We start from the raw sequence: 23,599 nt of genomic DNA, 5'->3' as shown, positions 1-23,599 counted from the left end.
TGCTGCTGGGAGCTGGAGATGTCAGTCACAGTTTGTTCACAGAATTAAAGGAAAATCCCCGAAACTCAAATTTCAAAGTAAATTTTATTATCAGAGTACAGATAAATCACCACATTCAACCCCGAGAAGCATTTTCCTGCGGACGTACTTAGAAAAAGTATAGAATAGTAACCATAACAGAAGCAGGCAGTGAAAGATCAGCCAGAGTGCTGAAGGTAACAAACTGTGCAAAAACAGAGAAACACCGATAAAATAACGAGAGCATGAAATAACCGCAGCGGCTGCTGATGGATCTCCGGAGCTCTCACCGCTCCCCTGTGCAATCCGACAGGCGGAAGGCCAAGGGAGAACAAGGCGCAAAGGTAAATTCGTGATTTTGAAAATAAGAAACAGGAGCAGGCGTTGCCACTCGGCCCGTTGCACTGTTCTGCCCCTCACTCAGAACATGTTGAACTTTGACCTCAGCGCCACTTTCCTGAAACGTTCCCAACATCGCCGAGCTCCTAAATATGTCCGTTTACTTTAGGAAACTTGTGGAGAAAACTCCAAATATTCACTGCACTGTGTTGGGGAAATTTCTCCTCATCTCAGTCCTGCTGAGGTGGCCTCGGATTTTGAGTCTGCGATCCCTGGTTCCACTGCCCAGCCAGGAAAAACATCATTCCTGCCCCTACCCTGTAAATACCCCATGAGACTGTGTCTGTCTCAGTCGGGAAGCTTCTCCATGTGAACCTTGTGTTAATGAAATTGGTGACAGTTCTTTTAGACCAGCAGCTTTGACCACAAGAACACCAGACAGTGGTCAGCACGGAATGTCCTGCAGTTACTGCAGGAGAAGGACTGGATGGACACAGTGGAGTGGTTCCCTGAGCAGACAGTCCAGACCATCTGGCAGAATGCCTCATCACCAGATCTCTCCAACGGGCAGCACGATTACTGCTGTCCTGATGAAGGGTCTCGGCCCGAAACGTCGACAGTGCTTCTCCCTACAGATGCTGCCTGGCCTGCTGTGTTCCACCAGCATTGTGTGTGTTGTGTGATTCCCCGAGTCTGCAGCGCGCGTAGTGGACAATCCCGGTACTGCAGGGGATCAGCAACTCCCCGAAAGTGAAAGCATTCTGAATCAGGAAGTGCTGGAGTTAACATGGCTTCGAAAGGAGAGACCGAGAGTTGGACCGAGGAGGTAATTTGCCCCGTCTGCCTGGATTTCTTCACCGATCCGGTTATACTGGAGTGTGGACACAACTTCTGTCGCTCTTGTATCACACAGTATTGGGAAAGGGAGCAGAGAAACTCCTGCCCGGAATGTAGAGAGGAGTTTGCTGACCGCACCCTCAGGGTGAATCGGGCCTTAGCAAATCTGACACAAAAAGTTCGGAATCTAAGCCTGAATCCGAAAGGGAAGGAAAGTAAACGTCACTGCGAGGAACATGAGGAAGAATTGAAGCTGTTTTGTGAAACGGACAAGACACTGATCTGTCTGGTCTGTAGAGACGCGCAGGAACACAGAGAGCACCGCTTCATGCCGATTAAAGAAGCTGTTAAAATCTACAAGGTAAAAACTAACGTTAACTTAACATATTTCCTTTGTCCTTTGCTACACCTGACTCCTAACCTCCTCCCTCGTCGCCATTCAGGGCCGCAAACAGCCCAGTTCCTCCCGTTTCTTCCATGGTCGATTGTCCTCTCGTATTAGATTCCTACTTCTCCAGCCCTTTACCTCTTCCACCTGTCCCCTCCCAGCTTCTCACTTCATCACCCTCCCCCACGTTCCCCCTCACGCTGTCTCACCCGTCACCTGTCAGCTGGTTCTCATCCCCAACCATTTTATTCTGGCTCCTGTCACATTCCTTCCCAGTCCTAATGAAGGGTCTCATCCCGGAACACCGACTGTTTATTTCCCCTGAATAGATGCTGCCTGACTCACTGAGTTCCTCCGGCATTTTGTGTGATAATCGGGTTTGATCACCTGTTACTTTTGAAGCATCTTTGTTTCTATTTCCTTCACTCTCTGACTTCCAGGATCAGCTAAAATCTTCCTTAGACTCTCTCACAAAAAAGGAATCAGACTTCCAGGAAAAGGAGCAGCAACAGAAAGAGAAGATTTCCGGAGTTCGGGTGAGGCTTCCTGAGCGGAATTTCTGATTTTACTGTCGAGTTTTGCTCCCTTTAATGCAGAGTAGCCGAGTATCGCAGCTCCAGTGACCTGGGTTCGATCCTGACCTCTGCTGCTGTCTGTGTGGAGTTTGCATGCTCCCCCTGTGACCACGAGAGATTCCGACACATCCCAAGGACATGCCGGATGAATGGCTAATTACCGTTAACCCTGTGAAGGTGGGGAGGGTGTGTGTGAATCAGATGGGAGTTTATGGGTCAATAAGTGAGAGTAGGTTTCAGGAAAACGTGAGGGAATGGTGTTGACGGGAATGCACTCAGAAGTAGCATGGACTCCAATAGACCGAACTGAACGACAAAAGGAAACAGAGCACAGCAATGCAGTATATTAATCTTCACCTTTCATTCAACAGGAACAGTCACACAGTGTTCAGTCCCACATCACATCGCAGTTTGCTGAACTGCGCCAGATTATCACTGAGAAAGAGCAGAGCTTACTCAGGGATCTCAGGGAAGAAGAGAAGAGGATTCTCAACCCAATGGAGAAAAATCTTCTGGCTCTTCAAGAGAATATAAGGATTATTCAGGAGGAAATCACTAAGTTAAAGGAAAAGATGGATCAGAAAGACAGCGTGATATTTCTCAAGGTGAGGGATTATATTTCAACTTGTTTCTGTCAAAGGGCACTAAATGAACAGTGGTATATTTGAAATAAACACAGCACAGAGGCCAATTCTAACAAATCAATTGCCGCTGCTGGCGACCTCACACAAGTTGTTATACCTGCATGATGCGCCCTCCCATCACTCCAATAATGACATTTCAAAATGTCCAAGATACGCTTTCAGTCCTTCATTAGTAAAATACAATCTTGAAGCGATGAAGCTTCAGGGTAATTCATTGTAAAGTAAGCTGCAACACAGCGGTCAAGAACAGAATGACATCCGCCCGTCCCCAGCTCAAAACTGCCCAGAACAAAGTACAGATACGTAACTTATTCCCTTCGCTTTTACCACGTCCCCACTCACGTGACGAGTTACCATAATAAACACGTAACACAGAATACAATGCAGACAGAAAACAGACGTGTTGCTCCTACACACAGCATTTACAAATGGCAGTAAACTGTTTCTCACCAGACAACTGATACAACTATTCAGGGTTGTTGTTGTCCCATAATAATAAGATTATTAAGGGATTGGACACGCTGGAGGCAGGAAGCATGTTCCCGCTGATGGGTGAGTCCAGAACTAGAGGCCACAGTTTAAGAATAAGAGGTAGCCCATTTAGAACAGTGATGCAGAAAAACTTTTTCACGCAGAGAGTGGTGGATACGTGGAATACTCTGCCCCAGAAGGCAGTGGAGGCCAAGTCTCTGGATGCTTTCAAGAGAGAGTTAGATAGAGCTCTTATAGATAGTGGGGTCAAGGGTTATGGGGAGAGGGCAGGTACGAGGTACTGATTGTGTATGATCAACCATGATCACAGTGAATGGCCGTGCTGGCTAGAAGGGCCGAATGGCCTACTCCTGCACCTATTGTCTATTGTCCCAAAACTAGACTTCCACAACTTCTGTACATCCCAGGACAGAATGCAAATCTCTCTGAAATTATTTACTCCGATCATAACACAGAGCTGCTGACTGTTTCCTTAAATACCGCATTAAATATCCTCCAAAACTCCCATTAACACCCGGTTCCAGTCACAGGCTGTGAGTGTGTCTGATGCAGTTGGTGTGAGGGTCTCAGTGAGAACAAAGAATTTGACCCACACATCAGACTTATCTCCTGTATCCGGTTTCCGTCAGATTATGGAAACTTTCACTGTCTCTTTTTGGATACATTTCACATGGGATTATATCCCATTCTCTATCATAAACAGGCCATTAGGTCCATCTTCTATCAGTATCCCTGCTTCACAAGCCCCCTGCCACCTACTCACCGCACCCAGCAACAGTGCCCCGAACTCCCTGGTCCCTCAACTGTTTATCCAGCCTCCCCATTACAGTCACTCTGCTGTTCCATTTCATCCACTCCTGTGACAGCGAGTTTCACATCCTCCTCACTAAATTTCTTGTGGAATTTGTTAAAATCCATCTGGAATTACATCTCCCCACGAGTCTCCCCATAAATAGAGGTACTTCCTCCACCTGCACACAATCACATACATCACTGATCTTAAATTCCTCCATCCTATCGCACTGACGTCATATCCAGATGATAATGCACAGCCTGTCCTGTCCTCCCTGTAAGTTTCTTCCTCTCAGTAATGGTCTGACATTCATAAACTTTCCCTGTCATTTACCCCATGGTTCTGTATTGTCCGTGTGTCTGAGTGATTGTGGGAGTGGGAATTTTCAACACCTTGTAATGATTTGGATGAAATTCAGGATGTGGACAGTAAGTCCAAGTCTAATCAGATTTGTGTTTTATTTATTTCAGGAGGAAGCTCGTCGGAACAGAAGGTAGGACAGGCTCTTTACTGAAACCCTGAATGGATTTGAAAATAGTTCAGAATAGCAATTTATAACCAGCAGTTTAATATTTACAGGATTAATGACGATGTCCAGGAATTGTCAGTGACAGATGAGACCCTACCGGTTGAAAAATTCGATCACCTCTATTTGTTGAACACAGTGCTGAGAGAAATGCTTGATGCTATTAATCGAGGTAAAACTTACAAAGATTCATTTCTCCTTGTTTATGAAGATCAATTTACTTCCAATTTGAGGCAAAGATTGTCTATAATACTGGGGTGCAGGGGAACTGAAGTTTATTCCACATCAACCCCACTGACTGGGAGGCATCACTGTCACATGGTCAGCTGGAGATGTCAGACCCCTGGACACACCAGCACAGGGTCACAATACAACCAATACACGGGACTGGCAGATGAACCACTGTGTTCCAATCCCAGGCGAATGCACTAACACACCAGTACATAAGTTTGGATCTAACCAGAGGAACTGAGAATTTAATACTGACAATAATATTGTAGGGAATAAAAATGAGTATCAGTGTGGTGACCGGGATTGTCAGGAAAATACACAAGTCGTTCATGTGCCCTGTGAGTGCAGACTCTGACTGACACAGGTCTTCCCCCTTCCGGATCAGCAACTCTCACTGTTGTTAGAGGCCGAAGAGGGGAGTGGTCGTGATCGGGGACTGAATCACCAGGGGAACAGACAGGAGAATCTATTGATGTGAACGGGACACCCGAATGGTATGTTGCCTCCTGGGTGCCAGGGTCAGGGATGCCTCGAATCGTGTCCGCAGCATTTTAGAGAGGGAGGCCAAAGAGCCAGATATCTTGGTAAATTTATGACAATGACATTGGAAGTAAAAGCAAAGAGGTCCTGAAAATAGAATTTGGAGAGCTTGGTAGAAAGCTCAGAAGCAGTACCCCCAGTGTTGTAATTTCTGGATTGCTGCCTGTGCCACGTGCTGGTGAGGGTAGAAACAGGATAATCTGACAGAGAAACATGGCTGAGAAGATGGTGCTGGGGACAGGGATTCAGGTTCTTGGATCATCGGGATCTGTTCTGGTGGAGGAACGAACTGCTCAAAAGGGATAGGTCGCACCTCGACCCGAGGGAGAACAATATTCTCACAGAGAGGTTTGATAGAGCTGTTGGGGAGGGTCTGAACTAATTTGTTGGGGGGGAGGTCGGGAACTGGAGTGAAGGGATAGGACTGATGGTAAAATGCAAAGATAGCGTGCAGTCAGACTGTCAGATATGGCGGACAGATGCGAGGACAAAATGTCAGCCAGCAGGGTGAGTGTCAGTGCATTAGAGATGCAGATTTAAAAAGGGTAGCAGATACAGTACACAAAGTGTTATATCTCAATGCATGGAGTATGAGAAATAAGGTGGATGATCTTGTTGCACTATTACCGATTGTCAGGTGTGATATTGTGGCCATTACAGAATCATGGTTGTAGTTGGGATCTGAATGTCCAAGGTTACACAATGTATCGGTGGTGTAGGAAGGTCGGGTGAGGGGGTGGTGTGGCTCTGCTGGCAAATCAGCAGCTAGATGTGACATAGGATTGGAAGATGTTGAATCCTTGTGGGTTGAGGTAAGGAACTGCAAAAGTAAAAATGACACTGACACCAGTCATATACAGGCCTCCCAACAGTCAGTGGGTTGAGGCCCACAGATTACAACTGGAAATAGAAAAAGCTGATGAAAAGGACAATGTTATGATAATCACGGGAGATTTCAACATGCAGGTCAATTGGGGAAATCAGGTTGGTAAAGGATTTCAAGAGAGTGAGTTTGTTGAATGCAATGTGATGGCTTTCTAGAGCAGTTTGTCGTTGAGCCTACTCGGGGAACAGCTCTACTGGATTGGGTGTTATGTATTGAACCAGAGGTGAGTAGTTAAAAGAAACCTTAGGAGGCAGAGCTCACAACATGACTGAGTTCAACTTGAAATCTGATAAGGAGACAGTAAAGTCTGACTTTGTAGTATTTCAGAGGAGTAAAAGAAATTACAGTGGTCTGAGAGAGGAGTTGGCCAAAGCAAATTGGAAGGAGATGCTGCCAGGGATGAGAGCAGAGCAGAAATGGTGTCAGTTTCTGGGAAAATGAGGATAGATGTACTCCAAAAATAAATAAATACTCAAATGGCGAAATAGTACAACCATGGCTGACAAGTTAATGTAAAGGCAAAGGAGAGGGCATACAACTAAACAAAAATTATTCGGAAGAGAGAGGATTGGGAAGCTTTTAAATATCTACAGAGAGGAACTAAAAGGTGGGAAAAAATAAACAAGAAATTGATTTGAATTGAACTGGCCTGGTTGAAGAGGCTGTCCCGGAGCCTGTTGCTCCCGGCTTTTATGCTGCGGTACCGTATCCCGGATGGTAGCAACTGGTACAGGTTGTGGTTGGGGTGACTCTGGTATCCAATGATCCTTCAGGCCCTTTTTACACACCTATCTTTGGAAAACAAGATAGCAAACAATATCAAATTGTTTTTCAAGTATTGTAAAAAAAATAAAACAGAGATGAGAGTGGATATAGGACAGCTAGAAAATGAGGCTGGATGCATAATTTCAGAGGATAAAGAGATGGCAGATAAGCCAAATATTTTGCACCAGTATTCACCGTGGAAGACACCAGCACTGTGCCCGGTGTTGAAGAGTGCGAGGGAAGAGAAGTGAGTGCAGTTACTGTTACAAGGGAGAAGCTGCTCAAAAAGCTGAAAGCCCCAAAGATACATAAGTCACCCAGACCAGATGAACTGCACCCCAGTGTTCTGAAAGAGGTCGCAGTAGAAATTATGGAGGCATTCCAAATGATCTTTCAAAATCACTGGACCCTGGCATGGTGCCAGAGGACTGGAAAATGGCAAATGTCACTTGACTCTTTAAGTAAGGAGGAAGGCGGCAGAAAGGAAATTATTGACCAGTTTGCCTCACCTCTGTGGTTGGGAAGAAATTGGAGTCAGTTGTTAAGTATGAGGCTATGGAATACTTGGGGACACTGGACAAGATAGGACAAGTCAGCATGGCTTCGTTAGGGAATATTCTGCCTGACAAACCTGTTGGGATTCTTTGAGGAGATTACAAGCAGGATCGATAAAGGGGATGCAGTGGATGTTGTATACTTGGAATCTCGGAAGGCCTTTGACAAAGTGCCACGCATGAAGGTGGTAACCAGGTTAAGAGGCCATGGTATTACAGAAAAGTTACAGGCATGGTTAGAACATTGGCTGATTGGTAGGAAACAGCGAATGGGAGTAAACGGAACCTTTCCTGGTTGGCTGCCAGTGACTCGTGTTCCTCAGGGACACAGGTGTTAGGACACCTTCATTTTATGCTGTATATCAAGATTTAGCTGATGGAATAGACAATAAGATATAGGAGCAGAAATAGGCCATTCGGCCCATTGAGTTTGCTCCAATATTCAGTCATGGGAAGACCCAATTCTTCCGGACATCCCCACTCCCCTGCTTTCACCCCATACCATTTGATGCCCTGGCTAAATGAGAACCGGTACATCTCTGCCTTAAATATGCCTTGGCCTCCACAGCCACATGTCGCAACAAATTCCACAGATTCTCCACACACACTGACTAAAGTAATTTCTCCGCATCTCAGTTCTAAAAGGACGTCCTTCAATCATGAAGTCATACCCTCTTGTCCTAGAGTAAATGGCTTTGTTTCCAGGCTTTGCAGATGATACGAAGATTGGCGGAGGGGCCGGTAGTGTTGAGGAAACAGTTAGGCTGGACAAGGACTTGGATGAGGAGAATGGGAAAGAAATTGGCAAATTATATACAATGTTGGAAAATACATGGTCCTGCACTTTGGTCGTAGAAATAATGTGCAGATTTTTTTTTCAAATGGGGAGAAAATCAAAAAATCTGAGCCGAAATTGGATTCAGCAGTCATTCTGCAGAACTCCCTAAAGGTTAACTTGAAGGTAGAGTCACTGGTGAGGAAGGCAAATCCAATGTTAGCATTGAATTCAATCGGTTTAAATAGCATTCATTTCAAGAGCAGGGATGTGATGCTGAGGATTTATAAGGCACTGGTGAAGACTCACCTTGAGTATTGTGAACAATTTTGGGCTCCTCGTCTAAGAAAAGATGTGCTGGCATTGCAGAAGGTTCATTTCATAAGGATGATTCCAGGAATGAAAGGGTTATCATACGAGGAACGTTTGATAGCTCTGTGTCTGCACTCGCTGGAATTTAGAAAGATGAGGGGGAATCTCATTGAAACCTTTCAAATGTTGAAATTCCTAGAAACCTTTCGAATGTTGAAAGTCTCAGACAGAGTAGATGTGGAAGGGATGTTTCCCATGGTGGTGGAGTTTAGGACAAGAGGGCACAGCCTCAAGACAGAGGGGGAATCTATTTAAAACATGCGGAGAAATTTGTGCCAGCAGCTAGTGAATTTGTGGAACCTGTTGGGTGTATTTAAGGCAGAGCTTGATAGGTTCTAGATTGGACACAGCATCAAAGGTTACGGGGAGAAGACCAGGTAGTGGGGCTGAGGAGGGAAAAAAAGGATCATCAATTATTGAATGGCGGAGCAGACTCGATAGGAAAATGGCCTAATTCTGCTCCTATGTTTTATGGTGATCAGACCACTTCATTGAAGCATTGTGAGAATCAGCTCGGACACACCAACAAGCATTGACATGAGTCAAGATTTCATCTCGGGAGAAGCACACACAGCATAACCGGCCTGGCAAAGCTCCCTCACACACATACACAGGAAGGACTGGCAGATTGTAGTCAGAGCCTCAGCAATGTACGTTGTTATTTCCCTCAGTAACCTGGAAACCAGTCTCTTCAGAGACAGTCATTTATTCATTTAAACAACTCAATCACGTGTGACTCATTGTCAACACACACCAGACATGTGATGACACACTGAAACATACAAATTCTTCAATGTGCACACTCTCCTTCAATGTGTATACACTCCACACGGATATTTACCACAATCAACACACACACACACACACACACACACACACACACACACTAACAGAGTGTGACACACGGCCACAGAAATAGGCACAAATTCCCATTTAGGATTGAAATCTGCCGTCCTTACCCAGTCTGTCTGTTCTGTGTCACTGAGCTGCCCTCTGACGTGACGTCACATCAACACTTCACAGACAGACTTAGGGGTGAGATTCCTCAGGAGGATGATCTCGGAGGGTTTGATGGATGTTGAACTCACGGCCCACTTCATCAATTTGCAAGACTAAGATGTCTTCTTGAGCATGGCCCATTTGTGTGTATTTGCCACACCCCCCATCCCTCTAACCATTTCCCATCTGTGTATTTATTTTAAAATATGTTATTTTTTACCTGTTTCTACAGCGTCTGAGGGAAAATTCCGTTCACCAACCTCCCTCTCTTAGAATGTTACCCGATTTCCCATCTCACTTTCAATCTGAGGCCTCTGGTTCTGTACTCCCATTTCTTGGAAAAAGAACGTTATTTAAGCTCCTTAGAATTATTTCCCTCCATAAGGGGTCATACCTGAACATCCTACACTACAGCTGAATAGCCCAAGCTTACCCACTCTCTGATTTTAACCCAAGCCCCCAGTCCTGGTAACATCCTCCTGAAGCCTCCTGTCCAGTGTAATGACATCCTCCCCATATTCGGGAACCGGAAAAGCAGACAATACTCCAAGTGTGGTCTGTCATCGACATCAAAGGCCTTGCTTAAGTTCATGTGGACAGTGTGGAATAGGCTGATGAATACAGGACTGAAGGTGTTTTTTTAGATTGGGACAAGAAGGGCGGCGTGGGAGCTAAATTCTGAAGGAAGACAGTGTAAAAAAAAAACTTTGTGTACAAGAACGGCGAGACTGCACAGGACAGCGCGGAGAGTTTAAAAAGATGACCACCCTATACAGCGGGCAGCGGAGTGGGTGGCAGCAGAGTGTAGGGCTTTGGCTCAACGGGCTTAGGCGGTAACGGGAAGAGCTGAGAGCGAGGAACCGACTCTTTTTCTCCCCTTGGCAAATCGGCCTGGACGGACGGGGGAACAGCAGGGCACATTAGTTAACCGTTTAAAAAGTCCGTGTGCTTGGTGAAGTAAGTGGGTGAGTAGACCCATCTTTCTTTGTGTCATTCCTGTAGAATTAGGTAGCATGTCTGCAGGGTCTGTGCTTTGTTCAGGGTGTCAGATGTGGGAATCCTGGGAGACCTCCAGCCTCCCTGATAGCCACATCTGCACCAGGTGAACCGAGATTCAGCTCCTCGGAGACCGTGTTAGGGATCTGGAGCTGCAGCTTGATGACCTACTGCTTATTAGAGAAAATGAAGAGGTGATAGACAGGAGCTACAGGGCGGTAGTTATCCCTAGGCTACAGGGGTCAGAAAACTGGGTGACTGTCAGGAGAGGGAAGGGAAATGCCCAGATAGTGGAGAGCACCCCTGTGGCTGCCCCCCTCAGCAACAAGTATATCGTTTTGGACGCTGTTGAGGGGGATGACCTGACAGGGGACGGCTACGGTGACCGGGTCTCTGGCACTGAGCCTGGCGCTGTTGTGCAGGAGGGAAGGAGGGAGAAGAGGAATGCGGTAGTCATAGGGGATTCCATAGTCAGGGGAACAGACAGGAGATTCTGTGCGCCTGGCAGAGATACCCACATGGTGTGCTGCCTCCCAGGTGCCAGGGTACGGGATGTCTCGGATCGGGTCCAGAATATTCTGAAGGGAGAGGGTGAGCAGCCAGCTGTCTTGGTACATGTTGGTACCAATGACATAGAGAGGAAAAGGGAGGAGGTCCTGAAGAGAGATTTCCGGGAGTTAGGAATGAAGCTGAGAAGCAGGACCTCCAGGGTAGTAACCTCAGGATTGCTACCTGTGCCACGTGCTAGCGAGGGCAAGAATAGTAGGATCAGGCTGATGAATGTGTGGCTGAGAGACTGGTGCAGGGGGCAGGGCTTCAGATTCTTGGATCATTGGGATCTCTTTCGGGGGAAGTACTACTTATTCAAAAAGGACGGGTTACCCCTGAACCCGAAGGGGATCAATATCATCGCGGGAATGTTTAATAGAGCTGTTAGGGAGGGTTTAAACTAATTTGGCAGGGGGATGGTAAACCGGAATGATAGAGCGGAGGAGAGGGAATCTATAAATCTAAGATAGTGAGCAGTAAAGATGTCAGGAAGGACAGGCAGGTGATGGGGCAAATTTGCAGCCACTGGGATGAGTTGCAGTGCAATCAAAGCAAAACTGACCAAATACTGGACTTAAGGTGTTATACTTAAATACACACAGCATAAGGCATAAGGTGGATGATCTTGTCGTACAGCTACAGATTGGCAGGTATAATTTTGTGGCCATCACTGAGACGTGGCTAAAGGATGCATGGCTGTGAGAGCTAAACGTCCAAGGATACACGGTGTATCGGAAGGATAGGCAGGTAGGCAGAGGGGGTGGCGTGGCTTTATTGGTATGAAATGATATTAAATCATTAGAAAGAGGTGACATAGGATCGGAAGTGCAGAATCTTTCTGGGTTGAGCTAAGAAATCGCCGGGGTAAAAGGACCCTGATGGCAGTTATCTACAGGCCTCCTAACAGCTGCAGTGATGTGGATTACAAATTACAACAGAAAATAGAAAAGGCTTGCCAGAAGGGCAGTGTTATGATAATTGTGGGGATTTTAACATGCGAGTGGATTGGGAAAATCAGGTCGACACTGGATCTCAAGAGAGAGAATTTGTAGAATGTCTACGAGATGGCTTTTCAGAACAGCTTGTTGTTGAGCCCACTAGGGGATCAGAGATACTGGATTGGATATTGTGTAATGACCCAGAGGTGATTAGAGAGATTGAGGTGAAGGAACCGTTAGGAGGCAGTGATCGTAACATGATTGAGTTCACTGTGAAATTTGAGAAAGAGAAGCCGAAATCCGATGTGTCGGTATTGCAGTAGAGTAAAGGAAATTACAGTGGCACGAGAGAGGAACTGGCCAAATTTGACTTGAAAGGGACATTAGAGGGAAGGACGGCCTAGCAGCAGTGGCTGGAGTTTATGTGAGGAGTGAGGAATGTGCAAGACAGATATATTCCAAAAAAGAAGAATTTTTCAAATGGAAAAAGAGAAGTCAAAGCCAAAGTGGCTGACAAGAGAAGTCAAAGCCAAAGTAAAAGCAAAGGAGAGGGCATTTAAAGAAGCAAAAATTAGTGGGAAGACAGAGGATTGGGAAGATTTTAAAAGCTTACAAAAGGAAACTAAGAAGGCCATTAAGAGGGAAAAGATGAACTATGAAAGGAAGCTTGCAAATTATATCAAAGAAGATACTAAAAGCTTTGTCAAGTATATAAAGAATAAAAAACGGTTGAGAGTGGATATTAGACAGATAGAAAATGATGCTGGAGAAATTGTAATGGGAGATAAGGAGATGGCTGAGGAACTGAACGAGTATTTGCATCAGTCCTCACTGAGGAAGATATCAGCAGTATACCGGACACTCAAGGGTGTCAGGGAAGAGAAGTGTGCGCAGTCACAATTACGACAGAGAAAGTACTCAGGAAGCTGAATAGTCTCAGGGTAGATAAATCTCCAGGACCAGACGGAATGCACACTTGTGTTTTGAAGGAAGTAGCTGTGGAGATCGCGGAGGCATTAGCAATGATCTTTCAAAAGTCAATAGATTCTGGCATGGTTCCGGAGGAGTGGAAGATTGTAAATGCCACTCTGGTATTTAAGAAAGGGGCAAGGAAGCAAAAAGTAAATTATAGACCTGTTAGATTGAGAAATGGTTGTAAAGTTTCTGGAGTCAATTGTCAAGAATGAGGTTACGGAGTACCTGGACGCATATGACAAGATAGGCCAAACTCAGCATGGTTGCCTTAAAGGAAAATCCTGCCTGACAAACCCATTGAAATCTTTTGAGGAGATTACAAGTAGGCTAGACAAGGGAGATGCAGTGGATGTTGTGTATTTGGATTTTCAGAAGGCTTTTGACAAGGTGCCACACATGAGGCTGCTAAACAAGATAAGAGCCCATGGAATTATGGGAAATTTACATATGTGGATAGAGCGTTGGCTGATTGGCAGGAAACAGAGAGTGGGAATAAAGGATCCCATTCTGGTTGTCTGCCAGTTACCAGTGGTGTTCCACAGGGGTCCATGTTGGGGCCACTTCTTTTTACATTGTATATCAACGATTTGGATTATGAAATAGATGGCTTTGTGGCTAAGTTTGCTGATGATACAAAGATAAGCGGAGGGGACGGTAGTGCTGAGGAAACAGAGAGTCTGCAGAGAGACTTGGATAGATTGGGAGAATGGTCAAAGAAGTGGCAAATGAAATACAATGTTTAAAAGTGTATGGTCATGCACGTTGGTAGAAGAAATAAACGGGCTGACTATTATTGAAATGGAGAGAGAATTCAAAATTCTGAGATGCAATTGTACTTGGAAGTGCTCGTGCAGGATACCCTTAAGGTTAACCTCCAGGTTGAGTCGGTGGTGAAGAAGATGAATGCAATATTGGCATTCATTTCTAGAGGAATAGAAAATAAGAGCAGGGATGTGTTGTTGAGGCTCTATAAGGAACTGGTAAGACCTCACTTGGAATACTGTGTGCAGTTTTGGGCTCCTTATTTATGAAAGGATGTGCTGACATTGGAGAGGGTTCAGAGAAGATTCACGAGAATGATTCCGGGAATGAGAGGGTTAACATGTGAGGAATGTTTGACCGCTCTTGGACTGTACTCCGTGGAGTTTAGAAGAATGAGGGGAGCCTCACAGAAGCATTTCGGATGTTAAAAGGCATGGACAGAGTGGATATGGCAAAGTTGTTTCCCATGGTGGGGGAGTCTAGTACGAGAGCATGACTTAAGGATTGAAGGGCGCCCATTCAGAACGGAGATGCAAAGAAATTTTTTTAGCCAGAGGGTGGTGAATCTGTGTATTTCTTGCGGCAGTGGAAGCCAAGTCATTGTGTGTATTTAAGACAGAGATTGATAGGTATGTGAGTAGACAGGGCATCAAAGGTCATGGTGAGAGGGTGGGAGAGTGGGACTAAATGGGAGAATGGGAAAATGGATCAGCTCATGATAAAATAACTCCTGCTTTAAAAATCAAACACAAGAAAATCTACAGATGCTGGTAATCCAAGCTGCACAGGTCCTGATGAAGGGTCTCGCCAGATCTCTCTGACACCTGTCTGGAGAGAGTTGATGTTGGGAGGATGTGGGTGGGTCGAGAACGGTGAGCACAGCCTCCGACTATAGGGATGTCCATTTAGGACAGAGTCTCCCCCCGATCCCCGGGGCCGCGCCGTCCGAGTCTCCCCCGGATCCCCGGGGCCGCGCTGTCCGAGTCTCCCCCCCGATCCCCGTGGCCGCGCTGCCCGAGTCTCCCCCCGATCCCCGGGGCCGCGCTGTCGGAGTCTCCCCCCGATCCCCGGGACCGCGCCGTCCGAGTCTCCCCCCGATCCCCGGGGCCGCGCTGTCCGAGTCTCCCCCCGATCCCCGGGACCGCGCTGCCCGAGTCTCCCCCCGATCCCCGGGGCCCCGCTGTCCGAGTCTCCCCCCGATCCCCGGGGACCCCGCCGTCCGAGTCTCCCCCCGATCCCCGGGGACCCCGCCGTCCGAGTCTCCCCCCGATCCTCGGGGCCGCGCTGTCCGAGTCTCCCCCCGATCCCCGGGGCCGCGCTGTCCGAGTCTCCCCCCCCGATCCCCGGGGCCGCGCTGTCCGAGTCTCCCCCCCCCCGATCCCCGGGACCCCGCTGTCCGAGTCTCCCCCCGATCCCCGGGGCCGCGCTGTCCGAGTCTCCCCCCCCCCGATCCCCGGGACCCCGCTGTCCGAGTCTCCCCCCGATCCCCGGGGCCGCGCTGTCCGAGTCTCCCCCCCCCCCGATCCCCGGGACCCCGCTGTCCGAGTCTCCCCCCGATCCCCGGGTCCCCGCTGTCCGAGTCTCCCCCCGATCCCCGGGGCCGCGCTGTCCGAGTCTCCCCCCCCGATCCCCGGGGCCGCGCTGTCCGAGTCTCCCCCCGATCCCCGGGGCCCCGCTGTCCGAGTCTCCCCCCGATCCCCGGGTCCCACTGTCCGAGTCTCCCCCCGATCCCCGGGGCCGCGCTGTCCGAGTCTCCCCCCGATCCCCGGGGCCGCGCCGTCCGAGTCTCCCCCCGATCCCCGGGGCCGCGCCGTCCGAGTCTCCCCCCGATCCCCGGGGCCGCGCTGTCCGAGTCTCCCCCCGATCCCCGGTGCCGCGCTGTCCGAGTCTCCCCCCGATCCCCGGTGCCGCGCTGTCCGAGTCTCCCCCCGATCCCCGGGGCCCCGCTGTCCGAGTCTCCCCCCGATCCCCGGGGCCGCGCTGCCCGAGTCTCCCCCCGATCCCCGTGGCCGCGCTGCCCGAGTCTCCCCCCGATCCCCGGGGCCGCGCTGCCCGAGTCTCCCCCCGATACCCGGGGCCGCGCTGTCCGAGTCTCCCCCCGATCCCCGGGGCCGCGCTGTCCGAGTCTCCCCCCGATCCCCGGGGCCGCGCTGTCCGAGTCTCCCCCGATCCCCGGGGCCGCGCTGCCCGAGTCTCCCCCGATCCCCGGGTCCCCGCTGTCCGAGTCTCCCCCCGATCCCCGGGACCGCGCCGTCCGAGTCTCCCCCCGATCCCCGGGGCCGCGCCGTCCGAGTCTCCCCCCGATCCCCGGGGCCGCGCTGTCCGAGTCTCCCCCCCCGATCCCCGGGGCTCCGCTGCCCGAGTCTCCCCCCGATCCCCGGGGCCGCGCTGTCCGAGTCTCCCCCCGATCCCCGGGGCCGCGCTGTCCGAGTCTCCCCCCGATCCCCGGGACCCCGCTGTCCGAGTCTCCCCCCGATCCCCGGGGCCGCGCTGTCCGAGTCTCTCCCCTCGATCCCCGGGGCCGCGCTGTCCGAGTCTCCCCCCGATCCCCGGGGCCGCGCTGCCCGAGTCTCCCCCCGATCCCCGGGGCCGCGCTGTCCGAGTCTCCCCCCGATCCCCGGGGCCGCACTGTCCGAGTCTCCCCCCGATCCCCGGGGCCCCGCTGTCCGAGTCTCCCCCCGATCCCCGGGGTCGCGCTGTCCGAGTCTCCCCCCGATCCCCGGGGCCGCGCTGTCCGAGTCTCCCCCCGATCCCCGAGGACTCTCTAATTCTCTGCTTCTCCCCCCAGTCTCTGTCACCCTGGATGAGGAAACGGCGAATCCGTGTCTCGAGGTGTCTGAGGATCGGAAGAGTGTGAGACGGACCGGGACCGGGACCCGGAGGAATCTCCCTGACACCGGGAAGAGATTCACACACTGGCCTTGTGTGCTGGGATCGGAGGGATTCCCATCGGGGAGACATCACTGGGAGGTGGAGGTGACGGGGATTCGGTTCTGGTGTCTGGGAGTCGCCGCAGAGTCTGTGAAGAGGAAGGGACGGGTCAGTCTGAGTCCGGAGACCGGATTCTGGGTCATCAGGCGGGTTGGTGACGTGTTACATCGGGATTGTGACGTGTCCGGTCGCCCCTCCCCCGGGTCCCGTCTCGCTGCCGATCCCATCCCCGGGAGGGTCGGAGTTTATCTCCGTTACGAGTCCGGGACAGTTTCATTTTACAACGCGGAGACCAAGTCCCATCTCCACACCTTCACTGGGAATCAATTCACGGGGAAACTTTATCCTTTCTTCCGGACTCGGAATCGAAACCAGTGGCTGAGAATCTGCTCCGGTTCCGCTCCGGGTCTGTAAACGGGTCGGGTCCCGGGACCGGCGTCAGGAGTAAAGTCCCTGTAAATATAAATGTGCGGAGAGTGCAGCTAAATACGTGGCTCAGGAGATGGTGCAGGAGGGAGGGCTTCATGTTTCTGGACAATTGGGCTTTGTTCCCGGGAAGGTGGGGCCTGTTCCGACGGGACGGTTTGCCCCTAAACTGGGCGGGGGGGGGGGGAATAACATTCTTGCGGGTAGATTTGCCAGTGCTGCTCCGGGGAATTTAATTTAGATTTGCAGAGGGAGGGGAACCAGAGTGTCAGAGCAGATAGTGAGGTACAGGAGGATAAGGAACATGAGAGGACTGCATGTATAAACGGAAATGAAAAAAAAGCAGATGATATACATATTCTCAGGTACATCTATTTCAATGCACGGAGTATTGTCGGTAAAACAGATGAGTTCAGGGCTTGGGTTGACACGTGGGATAACGTCATTACTGCTATTAGTGAGGGGCAGAACTGGCAGCTTAATGTTCTGGTAAAATTGGAGAACGGCCAATTTTGTGGAAATGAAAAAGGATCTAGGAAGAGTGGATTGGGATAAGTTTTTTTTCTGGCAAGGATGTGTTCAGTAAGTTCACAGGCATAAGAAATTAAATAGAGATTGGGTTGGAAATGTTATAGCAACTTCATTTAATTCAAAATCGAGAGGAGTTGCAATTTCGGTTAATAAATCTTTACCAATTAAAATACAAAATGTAATAATTGATTCTGTGGGGAGATACGAGATTATACATTGTCAAATTTTTTCAGAATTATGGAATTTTATGAACATTTATGCACCAAATGAAAATGATGCAAAATTCATACAAGAAGATTTTTTGAACTTGGCTGACGCAAATGATAAAATATTAATAGGCAGAGATTTTAATTTTTGTTTAGATCCAGTTTTGGAAAGGTCAACTACAGTTGTTACAAAATTAAAAGAAATAAAACTAACTTTATCATTAATGAAAGATTTAAACCTGATTGATATATGGAGGAAAATTAATCCAAGAGAAAGAGATTATTCATTTTATTCAAATAGACATAAAGCTTAGATGGAGATTTAATACAATTTTATTAAAACGTCAAGATTTTTGTGATTTTATGAAAAAACAGATTCAATTTTTTTTGGATACAAATTTACATTCAGTTGAGGGTAAAATTGTATTATAGGAAGCGATGAAAGCATATTTAAGGGGTCAGATTATAAGTTATACATCTAAAATTAAGAAGGAAAATTGGGAAAAGATATAAAGTTAGAAAAAGAATCTCAAAGATATATGACAGAACAAAAACAAAGACAACTTGTTAATAAAAAACTACAATATAATATCGTACATATCGTACAGAAAAAGTAATTATGAGAACTAAACAGAAATATTACGAATTAGGTGAAAGATCACATAAAATTCTTGCTTGGCAGTTGAAAACAGAACAGGCTTTTAAAACAATAAATGCAATTAGAACAAGTGTAAATAAGGTTGCTGATAAACCTTTGGAAATTCATGAAACTTTATTTTTTTTTATATACTGAACTATATCAATCAGAATCACAAAATAAGATTACTGAGATGGATAAATTTTTATCACAAATAACCCTTCCGAAATTTAATTTGGAAGAACAGAAAGGATTAGATATGCCCTTTACATTAAAAGAGGTTGAAGAAGCTGTAGGATCACTTGAGAGTAACAAATCCCCAGAAGAAGATGGTTTTCCTCCTGAATTTTATAAAAAAAATTAAAGATATATTAATTCCTCCCTCTATGGAATTAATATACCAAGTGGAAAGAATGCATAAACTCCCACAATCTTTTTTAACAGCGATCATAACTGTATTGCCAAAAAAAGAGATCCTCTAAAACCAACATCATATAGGCCTATTTCTTTGTTGAATACAGATTATAAGATAATAGCAAAAATTTTATCTAATAGAATATCTAAATATTTACCAAAATTAATGCATATGGATCAAACAGATTTTATTACAATCAATGGATAATCTAACCTGGTTACTTAGTATAATTCATCTGGCACAAAAAAGAGAGGAAATGAGTGTGGCATTTGCTTTGGATGCAGAAAAAGCATTTGATAGATTGGAATGGGATTTTTTTGTTTAAGGTATTGGAAAAATATGAGCGAGGAAAATCTTTTATACAATGGATTAAAACCTTAAATACTAATCCTCAAGCTGAAGTAGTTACAAATGCTCAGATTTCAACACCATTTTGCTTAACGAGGTCAACTGGACAAGGCTGCCCGTTATCACCTGCTTTATTTGTATTGGCAAAAGAACCATTAGCTGAATTAATTAGAACAGATTCAGATATTGGCGGTTTTAGAGTTAATCAAGAAGAATATAAAATTAATTTATTTGCTGATGATGTTTTGATTTATTTTACAAACCTATTACAATCTTTGCAAAGATTATCTTTTAAATTGGAAGAATACGGGAAAGTATCAGGGTATAAATTAAATTGGAATAAAAGTGAAATTTTACCCCTTACAAAAGGAAATTATAATCAATGTCGATTAGTAACTCAATTTCGATGGTCAATAAATGGGATAAAATATTTAGGTATCAGAGTTGACAATGATGTAAAAAATTTATATAAACAAAATTATTTGCCATGATTAAAAAAAAATAAAAGAGGATCTTGATAAATGGATGATGTTACCAATAACATTAATAGGTAGAGTTAATGCTGTAAAAATGAATATATTCCATAGATTGCAATATATATTCCAAACTTTACCAATACAATTACCGCAGAAGTTTTTTCAAGAACTAAATAAATATGTAAGGAAATTTCTTTGGAAAGGAAAGATGTCAAGAATATCATTGGAAAAATTGAGATGTAAATTTGATTTAGGAGGGTTACAACTTCCAAATTTTAACAATTATGATAAAGCAATTCAACTTAGATTTATTGCATCTTTTTTTGATGAAAAAAAAACCCGGCATGGATTAGAATAAAATTAGATAAGATAGGAGAAAACATACCAGAAGATTTTACATATAAATGGGAATCCAAATTGATACGGGGAAAAAAAAGAATCTCCTATATTAAGACACTTGAATGATTTATGGAATAAGGTAAATATGGACGATAAGATAAAGAAATCTTTATTAGCAAAAATAAACTTTAATTCAAAATAGGCTTATTCCTTTTACAATGGATAATAAACTTTTACATAATTGGTTCCAAAAGGGGATTAAATATATATGTAATTGTATTGATGTCGTTTGAGCAATGAAAAAATAAATATAAAATATCAAACAACACTCTTTTCTCTTATTTTCAATTAAAGGACAATTACGAGAAAAGCTGGGTCAAACAATGTTGATGCCAAAACTTAGTGAAATAGAAATATTAATTCAAAAAGGAAAAATTTTAAAAATTACATCTTGTATGTACAATTTGATTCAAAAACAGACTGAATCTGGAATTCATAAATCAAGACAAAAATGGGAAACTGATTTGAATGTTAAAATTGTTGGAAAAAGTTGGTCAAAATTATGTTCTGATAGTATGATAAATACAATAAATGTTCAAATTAGATTAATACAATATAATTTTTACATCAATTATATATAACACCACAGAAAATAAATAGATTAAATTCAAATATGTCTGACCAATGCTTTCGATGTAATCAAGAAATTGGTACTTTTTTACATTCTACTTGGTCTTGTTTTAAAATTCAACCATTTTCGATATATCTGACTTTTATTGGAACAAAGTACTGGAGTTCAACTCCCAAATAGTCCAATATTATTTTTATTAGGAGATATTGAAGGGACAATACCGAAAATTAAATTGAATATGTATCAGAAAAAAATTATAAATATTGATTGGCAGTAGCTAAAAAAGTTATCGCAATTACTTGGAAATCTGAGTTATATTTAACTATGGATTATTGGAATAATGAAATATATAGTTGTATTCCACTTGAAAAAATTACATATAATCTAAGAAATGAATATGATATATTTTTCAAAATTTGGCTCCCATACCTACAAAAGATAGGATTAAATATATAGGTCCTTTGAAGATAAAATTATAATGTAATTGGGGAAAGTAAGAATAAATATTAAAATTATTTTGAACTCCATGGAGGATGTGGGTATCCTCCAATATCGAGGCAATCTTTTTCTTCTTTATTTCTTTCTTTAGATAAGGGTTAAGGTGGGGATGGGGAGGAGGACTAATATTATTTTTCTTTTTCTTACTAATTTTTCATTACATTTATTCTTTGTAATTTTCTAAAAATTTAATAAATAAATAAAAAGAGCATCTCAGTAATCCAACAGCCCACTCACCTTTGCTACCCTTTATGTTATTTCCTTACGTTTAACACAATTATTACGTGCCTTTTCCAGCTCAAACTGTGAATTGATTTAAAGTCAGTCCCATAATTTAATAGCTTTTATTTGAAAACTATCTACCCTCGCAAAGATTGTACTGAAGACTGCATTTAATTTTTCTTCAGCCTTGTACGCTTCACATTGAAATAGTATGTGTTTCGACGGTTTCATAATGACAAAATGTACACGACACAGAATGAAGTTTTCCAATTAGTTTCAAGGCATAATTAAGCATAGTGTGGATATTTCTGTCATGTGAATATCATTCCTTCCCTTGTTTTAAGCCCTTCTTCTATAAACCCAACAGGTTTATGTATTCTGGAAAGGTGTCTGTCTTTACGTCCATTATCCTACGTCTTGCCATAAGCCCCTAATTCTTAACACTACCAACCCTTTAGCTTCTAATTTGCTAAGTGGAAGGTCTATATCCACAGCTTAACATTTAACAGCTTTTGGTGCTAAACAGTCAACATCATCATTTCCCTCAACAGTGTGATATGCAGGCCCCATAATGTGCAGACATATAAATCAAACTTTATATATGAAATACCGTTTGTCAAGTTTCCAACAGTCAATCTGACCTACTGCCAGAATGACCTGTTTAAGACTCATCAAAACTGAAATGTATTCTGAGCAAATTATAAGGACCAATTTCCTCCATCCACTGTAAGCCTAAACTGTTGGCAAAGAATTCTGCTTTCTATGCTGATAAATGGCTATAAGTCATTTCTTTATCATTACCTGCTATTCAGGCACACAAAAACAGCCACACCAACATCCCCAATTAAATTATCTTTTGATTCATCTGTAAAAATGGTTACTGTATGATAATAACTTTCATTAATATACTGATGACCAACAGACTCTCAGGCAGAACCGAATCCGATCGTGTAAAAAGTAAAATCACCTGAAGTCAATGGAAAAAACAATGTGGGGTTACAGAGAACGCTACAGTGGGACATACTGTGTCATCAAATACACCCATATTCGCAGCATGGTAAGAACCCAGCCACCCAAAACAAAAAACACTCTTCTAGTGATGTTCCCAACCGTCCTCTAGCACAACTTTAACAGGATGATCATTTCCTTGACCCGCAAATTAATCCAGTATGTTGACATCAACTTGAACCTCTGTTACTTTGAGGGCAATTGTCCCATTGCAATCAGTAAAGCCAAAGCAGGAGACAACATTACCGCACCAGAACACAATTAAAAGTCTGTAATTGTATCACATACAAACACTTTTAATTTGAAGATGAAGGTGATCCACAAGCCACACAGACATAATCATGAACAGATCAAATTAAACAAATATAATTGGTCAACAAAGATTTTCATGTTGCACCCAAGAATACCCACATAGATGTCTGAGGAGATTTAAAGCTCCTTTATATTTATCAATTATTTTACTGACAGGTGCTTCCCCATCAGCTTATTATTCATCCACATACTGAGAAATCTTACCACTGACACTTCCTCGAGACATTAATCCCATAAGTTAAAATCAAGTGCAAGTCTATTAATGCTGTTTGTAAACCACGTAATGTGTTTTAACGACTGAAAGCTTACAATCCTCATCAATCTGCCCACTGTTTGATCTATTAATTGTAAATTGCAGTTAATACCTCAAATCCATAAAGCTAAGTCATCTGTATATTGTGATTTACCCAGGGAATCCCATTTTCCCATCTCACAGAAAATATCATTAATCATAATATTAAATAATGAAGGGCTACAAATACTGCCTTGTGGGATTCCATTCTCTATCTCATAGACACAAACATGCCGACCGTTACTTGGACAGTCCATACAAAAAAAAACTCAGAAAAAAATACAATGACCCCCTTACTCCTAATTTAATCAAAAGTCCTTTCTACCATATCATTTCCCTTTTCAGTCTCAATACTGCTATTACAACATCTTTA

At 44.9% G+C, this 23,599-nt stretch overlaps 1 protein-coding gene across 1 annotated transcript; it reads left to right on the top strand.

Annotated features, from left to right (window-relative positions):
* The first annotated feature begins 55 nt into the window (after positions 1-55).
* Positions 56-21,612, top strand: LOC132385885 (zinc-binding protein A33-like). The gene is made up of 6 exons (XM_059958125.1): positions 56-1,555; positions 2,023-2,118; positions 2,529-2,762; positions 4,557-4,579; positions 4,666-4,784; positions 16,743-21,612. Exons 1-6 carry the CDS (start codon positions 1,145-1,147, stop codon positions 17,297-17,299), a joined length of 1,440 nt encoding a protein of 479 aa, XP_059814108.1. The 5' UTR covers positions 56-1,144; the 3' UTR covers positions 17,300-21,612.
* Positions 21,613-23,599: the final 1,987 nt, after the last annotated feature.

The sequence above is a fragment of the Hypanus sabinus genome (genome assembly GCF_030144855.1).
Source record: "Hypanus sabinus isolate sHypSab1 chromosome X2 unlocalized genomic scaffold, sHypSab1.hap1 SUPER_X2_unloc_4, whole genome shotgun sequence".
Taxonomy (NCBI): domain Eukaryota; kingdom Metazoa; phylum Chordata; class Chondrichthyes; order Myliobatiformes; family Dasyatidae; genus Hypanus; species Hypanus sabinus.
The sequence above is the reverse complement of the archived record's forward strand: the minus strand, read 5'-3'. Positions and strand labels throughout refer to the sequence as shown.

Excerpts from the sequence above, each read along its gene's own strand:
- LOC132385885 (XM_059958125.1), top strand. The coding sequence starts at position 1,145 with ATGGCTTCGAAAGGAGAGACCGAGAGTTGGACCGAGGAGGTAATTTGC. Across the intron at positions 2,119-2,528 it reads AGAAGATTTCCGGAGTTCGG|GAACAGTCACACAGTGTTCA; the intron begins GTGAGGCTTCCT and ends TTCATTCAACAG. Across the intron at positions 4,785-16,742 it reads GCTTGATGCTATTAATCGAG|TCTCTGTCACCCTGGATGAG; the intron begins GTAAAACTTACA and ends TTCTCCCCCCAG.